We start from the raw sequence: 20,406 nt of genomic DNA, 5'->3' as shown, positions 1-20,406 counted from the left end.
TTATGGCAACAACATATTAAAAACAATAAAAGAACATACACAGATACTAATAAGCTTATTAGAGATCACCCCAGCTCCAGTCTTGAGCTCTGGTAGGATTCAGTCCTTCAAACCCTACCAAGGGGGTTTTCAGTGGTCACAAGTTCATAACCGCTTTTGCTCAGAACAAGAAGTTCTATGCCTTTCCATTATACAGCTGGGGGAGCGGGGGTTGATATCCAGAGACTGAATAGGTAATCAGTCAGACAATGGTTGTCTCCTTCAGAAAGCTGGGTCTGGAAGTGGAAATTTGCATTTACCTCACCCCAGCTATTTCATAGGAAGCTTGCTTCTTTGCCTCAAAAATTCATTCTTGTCTGGCACATTATTTAAAATAGTCCTTTGATGCTCATAACACTTTCCAGAATTTACTTTGGCCACATATCTGCTTGAGAGAAGTTATGTACAATTCCACATTAATACGCAAACTTTGCAAATGAGACAAGGGACTCCACAGCTATTTAAACTTCATTCAGTAAGAGCTCCCAAAGATAGGCCCATTTCCTGCAGTCTCTCTCACAACTAGATTTTGGATTCAAAATCTCTAGCCAACTTTGTGGGTAAAGTTTTGGGTGAAGGCTGAGGCTGGATCTTATTTTATTTAAGCATTCTGCCCCTGCATGGGTAAAAGAGTGATGGGAGCGGGGCTTTTAAGTGCTGTGCTTTCTCCACGTCCCACCCCGCACTCTGAGGCCCCAGCATTTATTTTTAGAAAATAAATACAAGTACAAAATAAGGATCAGGGTTTGTTTCAGTAGCTGAGGTTGACCATTAAACGCCAAACGCAGTTGGATGAAGGGCTGCCTTGTAAGATTGTTTTGCTCCAGTCCCACACCCCTCCCCGGTGCCCTGGCTGCGATGCGAGACGAGGGGGCTTTGCACAGGTGCTGAGAACACACGCCCCACGCTCCAGTCGCACGGCTGCAGCCCTGTTCTGCAAGGGATCAGCGTCCCCGGAGTTTACACCTCCGGAGCTGGCTGCGGGCACCGAGCTTCCCGCCCAGGAAGCCCGGAGCAGCCCACGGGACGGTGACGCGGGTTAGGCTGCAGGTTCACTAGCTGGGGATGGGGCGCGGCTGCCAGCGAGTGAGGCGCCTGGGGCCAGGCAGCACCTCACTCCCCGCTCCCGTCACAGCCCGGGCCCCGCCCCGGCCGGCGCGCCAACGGCATCGGGATCCGGGCACGTGGGGGAGGGAGGCGGCCGGCGCACCGCGGGGGCTCCTGAGCGCCCGCCCCATGGCTTGGCGCGAGCGTGTTCCGAGCGGGGCCGTGCCGCGGGATGCGGTGGCTGGAGCGACCACAGTGACAGGGGAACCCCCCCCCCCCCGGCCGCCCAGAACCCCGCCCCTTCACCGTGGCCCCGCCCTTCGGCCCGCCTCTTCCCGGGGGCGGGGGTATCTGCGGTGGAGGCGGTAAAAACATGGCGGCGCCCAGCGCGAAAGCGGAAGGTGGCCAGAGCGCGTGAGAGGGGGCGGACGCAGCAGCCGGGGCTCGCGCGCAGGTAACACGATCCTTCCCTCCTCCCTCCGGCCCCCGCGCACAGACGTGGCTCGCGCCGACCCCCTGCTTCAGCATCGGCATAACGGCCCCGAGTCCCTACCGCCCCCACGCGACCTTCCCCGTAACATCCCCAACCGTCCCTGAGCACCCAGCTCCCTCCATAATGGCTCCCTGCCCAAACCGTCCCCCAGCCTGTAGGAGCTCCCTCTCCAGCACTGCAGCGAGTACCGCTCCCCCGCCAAGCACCCTCTGCCCAAAGCACCCCCACCCATAACCTCGACCCCTATAAGTACCCGTTCACCAAAGCATCTAACCCCAACACTGCTGCTCCAACCTGGAACCCCCATAACTACCTTGCAGAGTGTCCTCTTCCCAGAACTTCTACCCCACCCTAGAATCCCCATAACTACTCCCCAAAGCACCCCCATCCCAGAACCTTCCACCTGTAACCTAGAACCCCCAACCCTACCTTAGAACCCCCTTAACTACCACCTAAGGCATGTCCAAGCCCCCATCCTAACCTAGAACCTCCTGTAACTACTTCGTCTCTAAAGCATCCCATGTCCCCTTCCATCACCACACTGGTGACAAGCACTGGTGTGTAGTTAACTCCTCTCTCCCAAGCTGCTCACTCAGTACAATGTGCTTTCCCACATCTGTGCACCACCCGAGGCGTGGCTCCACAAGGTTTTATCCTTTTTTGTTCAGAACTGAATAAAGAGAAAATGAGTGTGTCAGTGATTTATTAATCATTATTATTTGTATTGCACTGCAATACAATTATTCAATTGGTGGGGCGGGACTTCTGTTTTTATCCCAATTAAAGATTTAGAGACCACACTGTAAATTAAATCTTTCAGGGTCTTGATTCCATTCATTCCACACGAATGGTTTTGTCTCTTCTGAGTGAAGGATTCAACTGCAATAGGTTCAATGGGAGGAACAAACCTGTGAAGCAGTAATGCTGAAGAAGACCACCTTTGGGGACAAGAGGAGAAAATAGTTTGCAGTTCAACAGAGCAGCAAAAGTGGTCAGTGTAGTTTTGAGCTGCAGCGGTAGAGACATCACATCATGGAATGAGGTGGTGGTAATATACCACCTGGCTTTTATATAGCACTTTACGAAGGAAGGCATTATCATTATACCCATTTTATAGATGGGAAAGCTGAGGTGAAATATGTCCACAGTCATCCAGAAGGTCAGGAGAACCCAGATCTCTTGAGTCCAGTGCTCCCTAGCCATTTTCTATATTAAAAAAACCTACACCTTTTACTGAATTGTTATACCACTACAACTTTAAAGGGCAAACTAGGCCTAAGGATGGAGAAGAATTGGCATGGTGCAAGGGATATCAGCAAGAGTAATGGGATGAGATTAAAAAGGGAAATTTAGGATGAATCTCAGGAAAATCTTCCTACCAGTGAGACACTCTATTTATTTATTTAAAGGCTGTGTAATATTCTCCTAATAAAAGTAGGAAAAGTTGTTAGCACGAGCAACAATCCTACATTGTCAAAGAGATAGACTAATAGGTCTTTATCGTCTCTGACTTCTTTTTGTGGTAACTGGATTGAGACTTCCAAAAGTGTGTGAAGAGAAGTTTCCATAACTTACCCATTGTCTGAGCAAATTGGGGCTCATCATTATTATCTTTCTCTTGACTTGTTGAACCACATCTGAAACTGAAGAGTTTAGTAGTAAGTTTTCCATCTAATCCGTGCAGGGGAGTAACCAGAGGCGAATGTCAATCTGAAATCTAGTAACCATAGTCCACCCCCCCGGCTTTTCAGCAGTTACAAACTGACTATATTTGAGATTGTTTTGTAACTCCCACCTTCCCCTGTCCTCATCCCAAATAACTATTAAAAATTAATAGTCTTTTCCAAATTCTGTTAGTTCAAATATCTGTAATCTCAGGGGGTTGATACTGATTTTTCTGGGAGATTGTAGAATGATTTCATCCCTTTAGGAAATAATCTAATACTGCCAAACTAGTTTTATGTTGGTGCCCCTCCCAGGGCCAGAGCCAGTTCTTTAAAGTTGACTGCTTTAACAACCCACACTAGAAATAGAATGCAAGTACAATCTGAAATAAACAAATATTGTTTAAACCATGCTTAATGTATGTTTCATTACAATAAAATTCTAATACAGATTTCTGCTGTAGTATTCATTGCTTGACCTTAGATTAAAAATTGTTTTTGTATTTTTCAGAACAGCCATTGTATCCTAAAACATGCAGTCTGCTTGGCAGAGATTTGGAGTTTGTTCCTCATGTCTGAAAAGGCAGCTAAATGACTTCATTAAATGGCAAAAGGGATTGATTCCAGGATGGATCAGATCTATTTACAGTGAGACGGGGAAGTGGGAAGGAAACTATGGATTGGAAACAAGAAAGAAAGTTGAGAAGTGGTGGCTTCCAAGAATGAAGGAACAGTTTTGCAAAACTTCAGAAACAGATGTAAGCATTTTGAGAAACTTGAAAAATTCATATTTGATTTTTTTCTCAAGGTGAAGTATTTTTGAAAGCATCAGTCTGGAGTACTTAACACTGTTTAAAACATCTACATTATCCCCTACTTAGCAAAAATATATCCTATAATAAACTATTTGAAAAAGTTATAATAAGAAAAGTGAATAAGGACACAATATGGTTAACAACAGACAAATTAATTTATAAACGTATGGCTCCCATTTAATAGCTTGCTTCTAAATAAAATTCATTGGCAGTAAAACCAAAAATATTTTTTTGTTTTTTTTAAAAATATAACTTTCATGCTAGTAGCAATAAAAACTTTCCGTGGTGCGGTGTAGTGGAAGCAATAGGATACCAAGAGATAAATACCAATAAATCACTCTGGAAAGAAAAATGGATGACTTAAAATGACCAGCAATTAGAAGGACCTTGAGAACACAGCTTTCCTGATTATGGACAAGAAAAAGCAAATAAGTGTGGTAATTCATGCAACAAATTTCTTTCCCCAACTTCTTAATAAATAATTACTCATTTTATAAGTCTAAATATGTGTATTCAGACTATTCATGTTCAGATTTATTTAAATATATACAGATGTCATTCTAGGGTTTATGAAGTTAGTTTTTCATCACTTCTAGGATTAGTTTTACAGAGGAGGGGCGAGTAATATTTGTAAAGTAGTAAAGCTAAAGAGAATAAGATGATTGTGGGCAGAGAGTCATGTAGCTTGCAATTCACACAATGACCAAAAAAGCCCCTTTGGGATTTTTTTTTTTTTAAGGGGAAACTTCTCAGTACCATAAAGATGCCAATAAATTGGAGGGAAATCAGAAAAACAACACAAGTAATTACAGGGCTTGCAGAATTCATATGAGGAAAGATGTAAAAACTAAGGCTCGATTCTGTAATCCGAGAACATGAGTGCAGGAGTCCTCCCATGCAAAAGGACTTTCATTGACTTTAGAGGGACTCTACTTAGGAACAGGGGTTCACCCATGGTGATCGGATTTCTAGGTTAGGACTTAAATGTGTACACGTTAGTAAAATGATGACTAAAGCCCTGATTCTTGTAATTCCTACAGCATGTGCTTAATTTTATATACACAAGTAGTTCTGTTAATTTCACTGGGACTACTCACATATATAAAGGTGGGTACATGTGTGTATGTAAGTGTTGCTGGATTGGGGCTGAAAGGTGACTGGTATAGGATGACTAGATGTTCTGATAAAATCGGGACTGTCCCGATTTTTAGGCATTTTGTCCCGCATCCCGATCAATGTTTGGTCCTGACACAATTTGTCCTGATATTTCGCACTCCTAGTGTTTTTGGTTTTTTTCCTTTTGTTTTGTTTTGCTGGGTGGACTCTGCCTTTTTTTTTTTCTTCCCCTCTGCCAGCGGGACTCCGGGGTTTTTTGTTTGTTCGTTTGTTTTTTTTTTCTCTCTCTCTCTCTGCCAGCGGGACTCCATTTTTATTTTTGTTTTTGTTTTGTTTTGTTTGTTTCCTCTCTCTGCCAGCAGGACTCCGGGACTCTGGTTTTTTGTTTTTTTTTTTTCTTCGTTGCCGGCGGGACTCTGGGAATCCACACTTTTTTTTTTTTTTTTTTTTTCTCTGTGCTGGCAGGACTCCACTTCTTTTTTTTGCTCTGCTGATGGGCCTCTTCCCCCCCCCGCCCCCCCGCATGTCCCAATATTTTCTTCATCCCATCTGGTCACTCTACTGTGGTAACTGAATGCAACAGAAGATAGCCTCAGTGTTGGCAATGTCTATGCTTAAAATGCCATAGTAGTGCTTCAGTGTAGACACTCGCTGCAGTGAAGGGAGCAATTCTGTTGCCGCTGTAGTTAATCCACCTCCCTGAGAGGCAGTAGCTAGGTCGACAGAAGAATTGTCGACCTAGCGCTGTCTACACCGGGGATTAGGTTGGCATAGTTGTGTGTCTCAGGGGCGGGGATTTTTCTCAGCACTGAGAGACATAGCTATGTCAGTGTAAGTTTTCAGTGTAGAACAGCCCTAAACAGAGAGAGGAATTGCTTAGGGGGTACTAGTACAAGGTAAAATCAAATGAGTTATATTTTAGGCTGACTATGAGAGAGGTTTTCTTAAAAGTGCTATCTGTTCTGCTGAGAAATAATCACCCAAAGGAAAGAGCAGAAACTTCCATTGTTTGAGGGTTTTTTTTAAACTGGTTTGGACAAAGCACTTAAAAAATACTGGTAAGAATCAATCCTAGATTGTGAGCAGAATGGTTTAGGAAGCTAAGACCCTATTTTCCATAGCTCTGTGATTGGAAAATACTTGAGGGTCTCACCCATGAGGGAGCCATTTTTAAAGTAAATCATTTCCCCTGAATAGTTTTAAAGAAAATAACAAAAAATGGAAAAACCCCTTTGAGATTATAAAATTTGTAAGGAATCAGTTTTCAAAGAGCAGTTTGGTTTCACTGACCAACTGCTAAATCTGTTGTCCCACTAATGTGGCTTGTTACATTTATATTTAAGGAAGCTTGTTTCTCAGTGTTTTCTATAATTGAAAGCATCCCAGGAACAATTAATGACTTAAAAAAAAATCCTCCCCACACTGTGAAGATCTTTGAATAACAATTTTAGTATGCTCTGTCTCTAATACAATTCCATGCAGGGACGGCTTCAGGCACCAGTGCACCAAGTGCGTGCCTGGGGTGGCAAGCCGCAGCGGGCGGCAGTCAGGCTGCTTTCAGTGGCATGCCTGCAGAAGGTCCGCCGGTCTGCAGTTTCGGTGGCAATTCGGTGGCAGGTACGCCGAAGGCGCAGGACCGGTGGACCTCCTGCAGGCACGCCACCGAAAGCCGCCTGACTGCCGTGCTTGGGGTGGCAAAATACATAGAGCTGCCCCTGATTCCAGGTTTCTTTTTCACTCTTATCTATGTTCAGTCACGTACCTGTAATCTCTCATTCTTCCTTCTTATTTGCTTCTCTTCTCCCCCTACCTGTCCTTTCTCAGGCAGAAAATAGAAGTCATTATATTGTCACAAAGATAGAGAGATGACCTGACTTGCATGAAGAGGGAAAATAAGATGAGAATTGTGTGTGCATGCCAGGGAAAGAATTGGTTTAAATGCATGCCTTTTTAGTATGAGACAACAATCTAGAAAGCATTTATAAATATGCAAAACTCAGAATTATTTTTAATATTTTTGTTCCATTCCTGGTGTTAATGTGACATTTAATAAAATCCAGTGTTAATGTGCTAGTTGTCTGTACTACCCCATTTTGATTCTCTTTAGTTTTGCTGTTTCCTGGGGAAACAAAAAGGAAAATCTGTAGGGGAAAATATATTTGGAAGAGAGTGTTTGTTAAATAAGAATACAGAGTAATATTCATAGTACAATAGAACCACATAGTTACAAACACCAGCGTTACGAACTGACCGGTCAACTACACACCTCATTTGGAACTGGAAGTATGGAATTAGGCAGCAGCAGAGACAAAAATACTATGATAGCTTTTAAAAAAATACAGTAGAACCTCGGAGTTACAAACACCTTGGGAATGTCAAATATAGTACAGTACTGTGTTAAACAAACTGCTAAAAAAAAAAAGGGGGAAAGCAGCATTTTTCTTCTGCATAGTAAAGTTTCAAAGCTGTATTAAGTCACTGTTTAGTTGTAAACTTTAGAAAGAACAACCATAACATTTTGTTCAGAGTTGTGAGTATTTCAGACTTATGAACAACTTCCATTACCAAGCTGTTTGTAATGCCGAGGTTCTGCTGTATTTTTTTTAGAAGATATCAGTATTTTTGTAACACCAGCATTTAAAGAATAATGGACCAGCATGTAAATTGTTGAACAATGGATATAATCATCTATATAGTGACCAAAATTAGATTGTGAACAATTTGAAGGGAAGATTAAAGTTGCAAATAAAAAAATCATAATGTTACAAATATTACGTTATTAAAAAAAAATCAGAATTTAAGTATTTTCACGTACTGTTCACTCTTTAGGCTGCCTTTATGTATTTTTAGTTTTTGCAATAGGAATGTAGTGATCAATTTCACTTTAGTTTGTAGTTAGTTTTTAGTCACCTTAACTTTTCACATTCTCATGCAGCAGCTCAGTGCTTTAGTAATTGGTTTGGAGACCCTCTAGAGGCATGTTCATTTGCTTTTTAAAACTGTTTTTTAAAAAAATAATTGAAACACTTCTGTTACTCTGGGCTTGGATTTTTAAGAAACCTAAAATCTGGTACAATTCTGACCTGACTGTTTTAAAATATAGCACAAATTACAGTTTTAAATGAACAGTCAAATCTTTTCCCCCCATCTTTTGTTATCTTGTAAAAGAATCTTTTGTAAAAACAGGTATATGCAAAAACCCCATGAATGTTTGCAGTTAACTTTTGAGATAAAACACTAGGTTTCAAATTCTCTGTTAATATAGATTGGTACAACCCAATTGAAGTTTGGAGCTCTGCCAGTTCATACCACCAGCAAACTTAACTTGGATATTTTTGATTCAAACCCTATTTTTGCCCTGCTGTATCATGACTTTGTTTTGTTTAATAGGCCTTTTTAGAGATTGTGTAACCTATAAACTGCTTATTGATTTATTTTTTCAAAATTAAATGCTAACCTACTTGGGTTTAACCTTTTTTTATTCTTCCTAGAAATCAAGACAAAAGTTTTATGTGCTTTCAATGTTCCCATACCCGTCTGGAAAGCTGCACATGGGCCATGTTCGTGTCTATACCATCAGTGACACAATAGCACGGTTCCAGAAAATGAGAGGGATGCAGGTAAGGAAAGATTTGCTGTACAGTAAATCCTCAGAGATATGAACAGCTTGGGAATGAAGGTTGTTCGTAACTCTGAAGAAAATTTTATGGTTGTTCTTTCAAAAGTTTATAATTGAACAATGACTTAATACAGCTTTGAAGGAAAGAGAAATACTGGTTTTTAACGTCTTAATTTAAATGAAACCAGCACAGAAAGAGTTTCCTTACCTTGTCAAACCTTTTTTAAACTTTCCCTTTATTTTTTTTAGTCATTTATGTTAACACAGTACTGTACTGTAATTGCTGTTTTTTTGTTGTCTTTGCGGCTGCCTGCTTGCATACTTCTGGTTCCAAATGAGGTGTAGAATTGACTGGTTGATTTGTAACTCTAGTGTTCATAACTCTGAGGTTCTACTGTAATTCATAGGCTCAGGAGCACACCCAATCATATATATAAATGTATGGCAAGTGCTGTACAGTTCTTAGCAGCACCCAAAATTTCAGGCCCAGAAAACACACCAATAGAGAACAGCACTGTTGCTGACTGTTAAAGTGCTCTTTCAAAGTCTCTGTCAACTGCATAGCTCCACACTGAGCTCTAGTAATGACCCTCATGTCTGGCTGTTCAAACTCAGTAGACAGCTTTCCACCTTCTCCCTTCATCCTTGTGGCACCTTGTACTCCTTTGCCTCTCAGATATTGTGCAGGATGCAACAGGGAGCTATAACCATAACAATATTTTTCTCACCGAGATCCAGTCTAGTGAGTAAACTCCACCACCATCTCTTCAATCTACCAAAAGCACATTCAACAGTCATTCTGCACTTGCTAAGCTGGTAGTTGAATTTTGGAACTATCTACTGGCTGGTGTATGGCTTCATGAGCAAGGGATAGGCTCGGTCTCTATTGATATTTCAGTATCACCAATGGTAATCCACCAGTTGGGAAAGAATGTCCCTGCCTGTAGCTCTTTGAAGAGTCCTGAGTTTTTAAAAATGTGAGTGTCATGCATCTTCTCTGACCAGTCCACGTTGATAGAAGTGAAGTGTCCTCATTGATCCACCAGTGCTTGCATAACCATAGAAAAATAGCCTTTTTCTGTACTCTGTGTCAAGGTGGGCTGGTGTCAAAATAGGAATATGCATGCTGTCTAATGCCTCACCGCAGTTTGAGAACCCTATTGCTGTAAAACCATCCACTATGTCCTGCACATTGCCAAGAGCCACAGTCGTTTGTAGCAGGAAATGATTCATGGCTCTACACACTTTCTTGACAACAGTCTCAATTGTAGGTTTCCCACTGACCAGCAGCAATCTGGAATTGCAAGTTTCCACAGTGTGATCACCAGTCTCTTCTCCACTGTCAATGCAACTCTCATTCTGGTGTCCTTGTGCTGGAGAGCTGGGGCAAACTCATCACACAGATCCAGGATTGTGGCCTTTCACATCTGAAAGTTCTGCCGCCGCTGCTCATCATCCCAAACCTGCATTATGATGTGATCCCAGCAGTCAGTGCTCGTTTCTCAGGCCCAGAAGCAGTGTTCCATCACTTGCAGCTGCTCCATGAACACCACCAACAACTTTGAATTATTTTTTGCTATGTCCTTTAAAAAACTGTCCTCGAAGAAACCATCAAGTCCCCCATTGTTGTGGTACGTCCTGTGGGTCTGCCAGTACAGAATAATCATGTGTCCTGTATGTGCAGTGTTCATGAGAATAGTGTAGAGCTCTGCAGGCTCCATGTGTCTGTCACACATGGTGGACAGCAACAAGTGCCACACGAGTTTGTGGGATATTTTTTAAAAGCATGAAAATTAGGGCATATAGATGGCGTTATGGGATGGAGAAAGTTGCGTGCTGTGCACTTAAGCTCCTAGGTCTCAGAAATCCTGAGTCATTTCTGCTCCACAAGAGGTGAAAATTTCCCCAAAGGCGTTGCACTGGACAGTGGCAGGTGGCACTTGGAATATTTACTTATGTTATACTGCACTTTGCATTGACACAAGCGCTCCATGTGATTGTACACTGCACTGATGCAAGCAGCCAAGTATGCATATGCCTGAGCAATATACAAATGCTGATGGTAGAAGATGAAGTTACTTGCATCAACCAAAGTTTGTAGTGTAGACACAGGTTGCTTCACTTTCATTATCTGAGGAGTTCTGAAAGGCTTTCCTCCCAACCAGTTTTTGTATGAGATAAAGTTTTTCAGACTGTGCATTCAACTTCTTTTTACCTTTTATGTGAGAAAAGACTATGTGAAGTGTATTAGAAGCAGTGGTTGCAGAACACTCTGAATTTCCTATGGATCTATAAATAGGCATATCTTTTCCTTTGTGTTAATCTGCTTGAAGATCTATTTATGACTAATGATGGGCAGCCAAAGAATTCAACCTTCACATACCAGAACAGACACAAAAGGTCTCTCAAATGATTTTCATTGTCTGTCAAACTCAGAGCTGTTGTGTCATGATGAACTTTTATATGAAAAGAAAAGTTCTGAAGTCTTTTTGAAGTTACCAGCCTTGCTAATTCCTACGATGTAGGAATCAATGTCTTTATTCCTGAATTTCTCATTCAGATTAATTTCTTGTCTGTTTTTTCAAGAGGCTGTCTCAGCTTCTAAACTTCTACAGATTTGCTCTGTGTGGTGATTACAACAGACAAGGGGTTGAGGGTTTTATTATATGTGGAATTTGAAAACAAGAAAAATAGCTTCATTTCATTATTTGACTGGGTTTTACTGAATATGCAGTAAATGAATGACAATTGTTAAAAAATAACAAACCAAAATATATCTTTGAATGCATGAATTGGAAAGATTTTTTTGTACTTTATATAGTGAAAAAGCAAATTTGGGTTTTGCAGGGCTATACATTTTTAAATCTCTTATTTTCCAGATAGAAATTCGTAACTTTTAATATTCAAAGCAAGTCTTATTTTGAAATGTTTTTCTTGGTGCAAATTTTAAAGTTAGAGAGCAATGCCATTTATACTTGGTTGCTTTCCTTAAGAAATGGATACAGTAGAAAGGAGAATCTTTGAAACAATGTCACATTTAAGGACTCTGCATAAAGATCATAGAATATCAGGGTTGGAAGGGACCTCAGGAGGTCACCTAGTCCAACCCCCTGCTCAAAGCAGGACCGATCCCCAACTAAATCATCCCAGCCAGGGCTTTGTCAAGCCTGACCTTAAAAACCTTTAAGGAAGGAGATTCCATCACCTCCCTAGGTAACCCATTCCAGTGCTTTACCACCCTCCTTGTATAAAAGTTTTTCCTAATATCCAACCTAAACCTCTCCCACTGCAACTTGAGACCATTATTCCTTGTTCTGTCATCTGCTACCACTGCAAACGATCTAGATCCAGCCTCTTTGGAACTCTCTTTTAGGTAGCTGAAAGCAGCTATCAAATCCCCCTTCATTCTTCTCTTCTGCAGACTAAATAATCCCAGTTCCCTCAGCCTCTCCTCATAAGTCATGTGCTCCATCCCCCTTATCATTTTTGTTGCCCTCCACTGGACTTTTTCCAATTTTTTCACATCCTTCTTGTAGTGTGGGGCCAAAAACTGGACAAGGTACTCCAGATGAGGCCTCACCAATGCCGAATAGAGGGGAATGATCATGTCCCTCGATCTGCTGGCAATGCTCCTACTTATACAGCCCAAAATGCCATTAGCCTTCTTAGCAACAAGGGCACACTTTTGATTCATATCCAGCTTCTTGTCCACCCCCTAGGTGCTTTCCTGCAGAACTGCTGTCTAGCCACTTGGTCCCTAATCTGTAGCAGTGCATGGGATTCTTCCGTCCTAAGTGCAGGACTCTGCACTTGTCCTTGTTGAACCTCATCAGATTTCTTCTGGCCCGATCCTCTAATTTGTCTAGGTCCCTCTGTATCCTATCCCTACCCTCCAGCCTATATACTGCTCCTCCCGGTTTAGTATCATCTGCAAACTTGCTGAGGGTGCACTCCACACCATCCTCCAGATCATTAATGAAGATATTGAACAAAACTGGCCCCAGGATCGACCTCTTGATATCGGCTGCCAACTAGACATGGAGCCATTGATCACTACTCGTTGAGCCTGATGATCTAGCCAGCTTTCTCTCCACCTTATAGTCCGTCCATCTACTTCTTTAACTTTCTGGCAAGAACACTGTGGGAGACTGTATCGAAAGCTTTGCTAAAGTCAAGGAATAACACATCCACTGCTTTCCCCTCATCCATAGAGCCAGTTATCTCATCATGGAAGGCAATTAGTTTAGTCAGGCATGACTTGCCCTTGGTGAATCCATGCTGACTGTTCCTGATCACTTTCCTCTCCTCAAAGTGCTTAAAAATTGATTCCTTGAGGACCTGCTCCATGATTTTTCCAGGGACTGAGGTGAGGCTGACTGGTCTGTAGTTCCCTGTATCCTCCTCCTTCCCTTTTTGAAGATGGGAACTACATTAGTCTTTTTCCAGTCATCCAGGATCTCCCCTGCTCGCCACGAGTTTTCAAAGATAATGGCCAATGATTCTGCAATCACATCTGCCAACTCCTTTAGCACCCTCAGATGCAGTGCATCTGGCCCCATGGACTTGTAGAACTATTCTTCTGTCTGATCCTGTCAGACAAGCCAGATACGCCACTAGTTCTAACCCAGAATATAAAAGAGATGAGTCTCTTTCTTAGGTAAAAAGGGGACTTGGGGGAGTGCCAGTGTGGTTTACAATGAGAAATCCTAAGCATGGCCATGCTTGGGGGGAAGCTGAGGCTGATATTTATGTTGTTCAACTTCTCAATAAAGGAAAACTCAAAAAACTACTGTTAGTTTGGACATTATATTGAGTTAGGAGCAGAGTCGGAATGCTGCTTGCTTATATAGGCATTATCTACTGGAGAAAGTTTTACTAATTTAAATAAATTGGTCTTATATTGACTTAGCTTAAATTGGAGAGGAGTTGACTTAAGTTAGCTCAATGTAATGCTTAACTAAGAGTGTCTACACAAGGGAATTACACGTATTTAACTAAATTAGTTTCTAAACCAATTTCTGTAAATACATCTGTATAATTTGGTCAGGTAGGTTGTGGGCTGGTATCTCTATGGGGACAGAGTTAAGCAGTTGGGGTACTATTTTGGATAAGTGCAACTTTAGTGTTTCATCTTTCCAGATTGCCAAAGTTTGATTTTTTTAAAATTTAAACACTAATGTAAACCAGTAATATTTGCCTGAAACCTTAATTTCATTTTAACAACTTTTTTTTTGGGGGGGGGGGAGTGGTTGGGAGGGGAATGTGTATTTGCTGCTTTCTTTCTTTCTCTGTTGCTTTGGGATTTCACTTTGATAGAGCACCAGTTGATGCAAATACCGTGTTGCACTTAATATGAACAAGCAGGGCTTCACTAGCAAGAGTCTTTGTCTTATTGCAGTACAGTAACACTAGCAACTTACTTCCATGTGTTTTTTCCAAGTGTAATGTCATATGAATATATAGTCACATTTGAACATATGGATGAATGATGTAATAACAAGGTTTCATTATATTACTTATCAAAAAGTATTTTTGTAGTGTATGAGGAGTCATTTGTGAGACCTGCATAGACAAGTCCTCAGCTCGTGTAAACTGGCATAGCCCTATTGAAGTCCATTTTATGTCCCCTGAGTCTCTGGCCCACAATCTTTGAGAATGGCTCCACTTATCCACAGTTCTCTCACTGGACTGTATGTAAACCTAAAGCCCTATCATGCACCTGGAATAGGTTGTTGAATAAATGACTTCTGGTGTAACATATCTGTAGGACAAGTTGTTTACTTTTTAATTATCGAAGACAAAATTTGAAGACAAAAATCTTAGCACAAACACCACAAACTGTGCTATTTCTAAAAATGTGTGCTTAAAGTAATACGGTAATACTGATGTTTCCCAGGTACAAGTACAGTTAAAATAGATCTTCAGATATGTAGTGTTAATTACAAATCTTGTTACAAAACTTAATTTAAAAATATGCTATGGAAAATCAATTTGTAGATTTAAACTTACAAGAAAAGCACTCTCTGAATAAACTAACTTCAAACCAAAATAAATTTAAGTTACTGCTTTATCTTCATTTCTCTCTGAATTTACACATACTCTTATGTGAGTTCAAAGAGAGAAGCTTTGCGGCAACCTCTGACATTTTCCTTTCTATATTTTTTAAAATATTGTTTTCTTTATTTTGAGGGTGTTGTGTCCTTTAGAAACCTTAGAATTACTCTTGACATTTTTTCAAAGTCATCCAACCTGCCTCCATTTGAGGAAAAAAATTCTATTGCACCATGCTATTGTTATCAAGGCAATTTAAATTATGATTTAATTCGCCACGTGAATAAGTAATTGATTTTAATCCACCTTTCCGTATGTACTATTTCTATTTTCTAAAGAGAGGTGCATTCTCATTGGTTGATATAGCCATTTAAACATGTTTATTTACAACTAAATAAAGTCTTTACACTGTAGTTATTTGCTACCTGGGAGGTATACAGTAACTATATACATTTATTTAAGCAATTATAAATCTTAATTGTCATGGTATAATTCCCCACTCTGAACCTTAGCGTCCAAAAGATGGGGTACCAGCATGAATTCCTCTAAGCTCAATTACCAGCTTAGTACTTATAGCGCTGCCACCAATCAGGAATTCCAGTGCCTGGTACACTCCGGTCCCCCCCAAAACCTGGCCCGGGGACCCCAAGACCCAGTCCCTCTGGATCTTAACACAAGGAAAGTAAACCTTTCCCTCACCGTTGCCTCTCCCAGACTTCCCCTCCCTGGGTTACCCTGGAAGATCACTGTGATTCAAACTCCTTGAATCTTAAAACAGAGAGGAAAATTCACCTTCCTCCCTCCTTCTCTCTCCCTGAGAGAGAAAGTAACCCTAACACTTAGCCCACGTCCAGACTAACCCGTGGCATTGGCGGGTTAAAATCGATCCCCGAGCGCACTTACATTGATTCCGGAACTCCATCAACCCGAACGGAGTTCCGGAATCGACACGGAGAGCCGCGGACATCGATGCCGCGCCGTCTGGACGGGTGAGTACCTCGATTTTAGAAATTCGACTTCAGCTACGTTATTCACGTAGCTGAAGTTGCGTATCTAAAATTAATTTTAATACCCTAGTCTGGACGTGGCCAGAGAGAAATTAACCTTTCTCTCCCCCCTTCCTTCCTTTCTCCCCCCAATTCCCTGGTGGATCCAGACTCAGTCCCCTGGGATCTCACCAGAATAAAAAAACAATCAGGTTCTTAAACAAGAAAAAGCTTTTAATAAAAGAAAATTTTTACTGTTTTTTCTATCTTTGTAAATTTAAGATGGAATATGTTACAGGGTCTTTCAGCTATAGACACTGGGAATACCCTCCCAGCCTAAGTATACAAGCACAAATTAAAATCTTTTCAGCAAAATACAAATTTGAACTCCTCCCAGCCAAATACACATTTGCAAATAAAGAAAACAAACATAAGCCTAACTCGCCTTATTTACCTAGTACTTACTATTCTGAGTACATAAGAGCCTGTATCAGAGAGATTGGAGAGAAACTTGGTTGCACATCTGGTCACTCTCAGAACCCAGAGAGAACAACCACCAAATACTAATAGCACACACACAAACTTCCCTCCCTCAAGATTTGAAAGTATCCTGCCCCCTGATTGGTCCTCTGGTCAGGTGACAGCCAGGCTTACTGATCTTGTTAACCCTTTACAGGCAAAAGAGATATGAAGTACTTCTGTTCTATTAACTCTTAACTATCCGTTTATGACATTAATATTTTCAGATTCTTATTTATTGTACAATTTTAGTATATTAGAAGATGTGAATGATGTATTGCTTATTTAGTAGATAATTAACTTTTTGTTCATAATATGTCTCAAGCTATATTAGGATGATAACTGGACTTTAAATACAGAAAACAGCATATAACAATTGTTTTTATTACCCAAAACAACCTTAAATGTTTTGGATACATAAACTTCTCATATCAAAATATGTTTCACATTAGTAACCAAATAATTTTTTAAACAGAGGGATTAACTGTAGCAAATGAATTAAATTGATTATTTCTGGTCAGTCTGGGACAATTTTCAAATATGCCTAAGTGAAAGTGACTGGAGCTTAAGTTTTTACTTGCATAAGTCTCTTGAAAATGTTGCATTCTCCTAACTTACATAGGCTGACCTATTGTGCCATGTTTTAAAGCCCTAGTTTGACCTCAAAAGTAATGTTTTCCCTCTGATTCTTTCTTTATACAGAAAAGAGCTGTAACGCTAACTTTTTTTTTTCGAGAAAGGCTCATGGATTAAGCCTATTTATTTTTATTGAAATGTTTTAAGAGTTTATAAAAAGTTATGGCTTTAACATATTTTATGTAAAATCAGATTTTATTTTAAACAGGTTTATTTTTAAAAACAAGAACTTATAATTTAAATAAATTAAAAATTCTGATTTAAATAAAAATATTTTTAAATTTTTTTTTCAAGAAATCAGTGATTTCTATCTACAGTGTTTCTAACAAATTCTTACACAGATTGATCATTTTTGTCCTTCCCGGGCCTGAGAATAATTCTCTTAAGAATCAGTAAACAGAGAGAGATCCAGTTTATTTGTTCACATGGTGTTATTTTAATAGAATCATAGACTGAAATTAATACAAGTGAGATTCAGTCATTTACAGGAAAACTGGAAATCATACTGTAGGAATAGTCTGAAAATTATTATAAGATTGGATTAGATGTCACTTCCAAACTAAACATTCCTCTGCATTGTGGCTGGATTTATTTTATTTGTACTTAAAACAAGTCCTAATAGATGGGATTCAGACTAACTGAACATTTCTAGTATCATTTCCACAACATCCCAAGGGAATTTGAAAATATTTTTTTCTCTTAACCACATCACAACTTCCTCCTTTTGAAATGACTTGAGTTTTTTGTCTTCCTTATGCCAGTGCTTTTGGAAATGTAGGCAGTTGATGGTATTGAAGAGGGATAAGCATATCTGTCTAAGTCTTATAATGGACTTGTCACCATGACATGTTATACCAGTGCACTTCAATTCTGATCTTCATTAGCCTTTATTTCTACTAGCTTCTCCTGAGGAAATGTTGCCCATTTTGTTAAATTGTTAGATGGTTCCTGTGTTTCAGATTAAGTGAATAGCACCATGTATATCTCATGTGAACTGAGTCAAATTTGAATCCAGTTTTCCAAAGGCAGATAACTAAGATGTTAATTAGCTGACTGACTCTTTCACATTAAAAAAAGAGAAATCGTTGGGGATGCAATTAAACATAAGAACATAAAAGATTAAGGATGTGAGACCTCTTTGTGTTGTCTAAGCAATTTTGGTTGTGTGCAGACATAGAATAAGACAGAATAATTTTGCATTTTTTATTTCTTTTGAGAACAAATATAGAAATAAATGAGAGCATTACATAAGCAGAGTTATTATGATGATAGAAGCCTGTGGGTTGATTTTTTTTTTTTAATTGGGCACTAGATTAGCAGAATGTTAATAGGCAACACTGTTGCAGAGAATTATTGAAATAGTGCTGCTTGCTAGATCATATATAGTAGTCAAATATTCACAATTTTAATGTTACCAGTTGTTCCTTGCCTGCCTGATTTTTAACTGTTACATATCTGCTTCTGTTAACTGGTAAATTTAAAAGGCAATTTGGAGACATGCTCAGAAAGAAAGCTTGTTTTTAAAATTTCATTCTCTCCCTAATGTGTAGGCAAATAGAGGAATGTAGGATTTGTCTTAACCTAGTAGACTATTGGTCCTTCAAATTCTTTACTGCTTAAACAAGACCCTTTGTTTTTGCCTGATGTTGTCTTCTCCTGCCAGCTTTAAAATAAATAAAAACAACATATAAAGTTTATTAAATGGATGTATTTTTGGCACTTATTGTAGTATCTGAGCACTTTAAGAAATTTCAGTCTTCATAATGGAATGCAGCACACCATATTACAGTGCTGTGACACGCTATTCCTTAGATACCAAAGACTTTAATAATGGAAACAAGCTCTTTGTTTCCTTTTAGCAATTAAGCAAAGGTCTTTGAATAGCTTTTCATGCCTTCTGTAGTCAGATTGATAGAGACATTAAGTTGAATATTGTTAATCTTGTATCATGAAGCACTTCTTGATTTCACCCAGTGGTCTCACACAGACATGAAATACAGTGTCTGACAAGACAGAACGTAAAGAGATTGCGCAGTTGAAAACCTTCTGAGAGAAGGGGCCTGAGAGATCTGTGAGAGGAATGGAGGGGACTATTTTAAATCTTCCTTGTCCAGTTCTGTAGTCATGTTAACAGGGCCTCCTGGTTAACAGTGACAAGTCACTGATAGAAGTGGTAGTATGAACCTGAGCATCTGACTTCTGCCCATTGTCCTGAGAACATGGACCACATCATGGGACTAGCACAGTTGCTGTGCCATGACCTAATGTTAAGCTTGATTCTTTGAAATCTAAAATATTTCAAGATATCACTTTCTCTTGGAATTGGCCCAACTGCACCCTTCTCAGGGATCTTTTCTAGAAAGAAGAGGCTTGAGACTATGTGGGGTAATAGTCAAGAACATGGTATGAAGTAACCGTTTTATTGTTGTAACTTCATGGGCCTTATATAAAATATCAAATGCAGATTACAAAATACCAGTCTCTGAATAGCTGTTGCTTCCTAATAATATGACTCTTTCACCATCAGATTAGTAAGTGTTAGGCATCCTGAGACTTGCAGAGAAGAGCCTGAGCTAGGAGAGAGATCGATTGTTTGTTTTCTCTTTACCTTGTGAGTAGGGAACAACTATCATCTGTGCTGAGAAGCCTTGTTAGGAAGGGGTTGTTGCTGTACTGAATGATCTCCCAAGTGAGCAGAGTTGGTCTGTTGGTTGTATAACCACAAGAAGTAGTGACCTTTGTCTTAAGTCAGCGTCAAGTCAAAGTATAAGAAAGTGATTGACTTTCTTGCATTTCATTTGTTTATCTGTAATGCTGGGGAAAATAGTGTGTTTTCTGACGGTGCCTGAATCACTATCTGTAGCTAAGGAACTGATGTGCATACACATGTGTTATAAACTGTTTTCTTCCTGTCCTAGTTTTTGTTTTTCCTTCTTTTTGTAAAATGAGGGGTCCTTATATTCTTTTCAGTATTATTTGAATTTGATGTATCTTCTGATATACAAGTAATGTGTCTATTTCATGCATTCTTCCCTGATTTCTACCCAGTATTTCACTACTGTAGAAATCATACTCAGCTGAATAGGCAGCTTTCTATTATGCTTTATCCATGTTAACTGAGTAGACCTTAAGTATAGTATTGAGAGCTGTGTGGAGACTGCTGCATTTTATCTGTAGATTCATATCCCTGAGTATGGTCAGAAGAAACAGACATATTACCATTCAGACAATTGCATTTCACAAACCTTTCAAATCCATTCTCACTATAGAGGTAAAAGCCAGTGAACTTGAAATTATTTTCTCTAATATATTGTGTGTGCTACATTAGTCTCTATGGCAACTATATAGATAGATCTATTCTGGAGTTTCACTTGTGGATATTTTTAATCTCTTTAAACTAAGGTTCCAGTTGGAAACCTCT

At 39.9% G+C, this 20,406-nt stretch overlaps 1 protein-coding gene across 2 annotated transcripts in view; it reads left to right on the top strand.

Moving 5' to 3' along the window:
* The first annotated feature begins 1,417 nt into the window (after nucleotides 1-1,417).
* LARS2 (leucyl-tRNA synthetase 2, mitochondrial) overlaps nucleotides 1,418-20,406 on the top strand; it is a 108,939-nt gene continuing 89,950 nt past the window's right edge. For both annotated transcript variants that reach the window (XM_050937928.1, XM_050937929.1), the window contains exons 1-3: nucleotides 1,418-1,540; nucleotides 3,755-4,001; nucleotides 8,666-8,794. In XM_050937928.1, the coding sequence (XP_050793885.1) occupies nucleotides 3,777-4,001; nucleotides 8,666-8,794 (354 nt within the window). In that variant the 5' untranslated portion in view covers nucleotides 1,418-1,540; nucleotides 3,755-3,776. The remainder of the gene's footprint in view (nucleotides 1,541-3,754; nucleotides 4,002-8,665; nucleotides 8,795-20,406) is intronic.

This window comes from Gopherus flavomarginatus, chromosome 2, assembly GCF_025201925.1.
Source record: "Gopherus flavomarginatus isolate rGopFla2 chromosome 2, rGopFla2.mat.asm, whole genome shotgun sequence".
Taxonomy (NCBI): Eukaryota; Metazoa; Chordata; order Testudines; family Testudinidae; genus Gopherus; species Gopherus flavomarginatus.
Note: the sequence above shows the minus strand (reverse complement) of the source record. Positions and strands in the feature narration are given on the sequence as shown.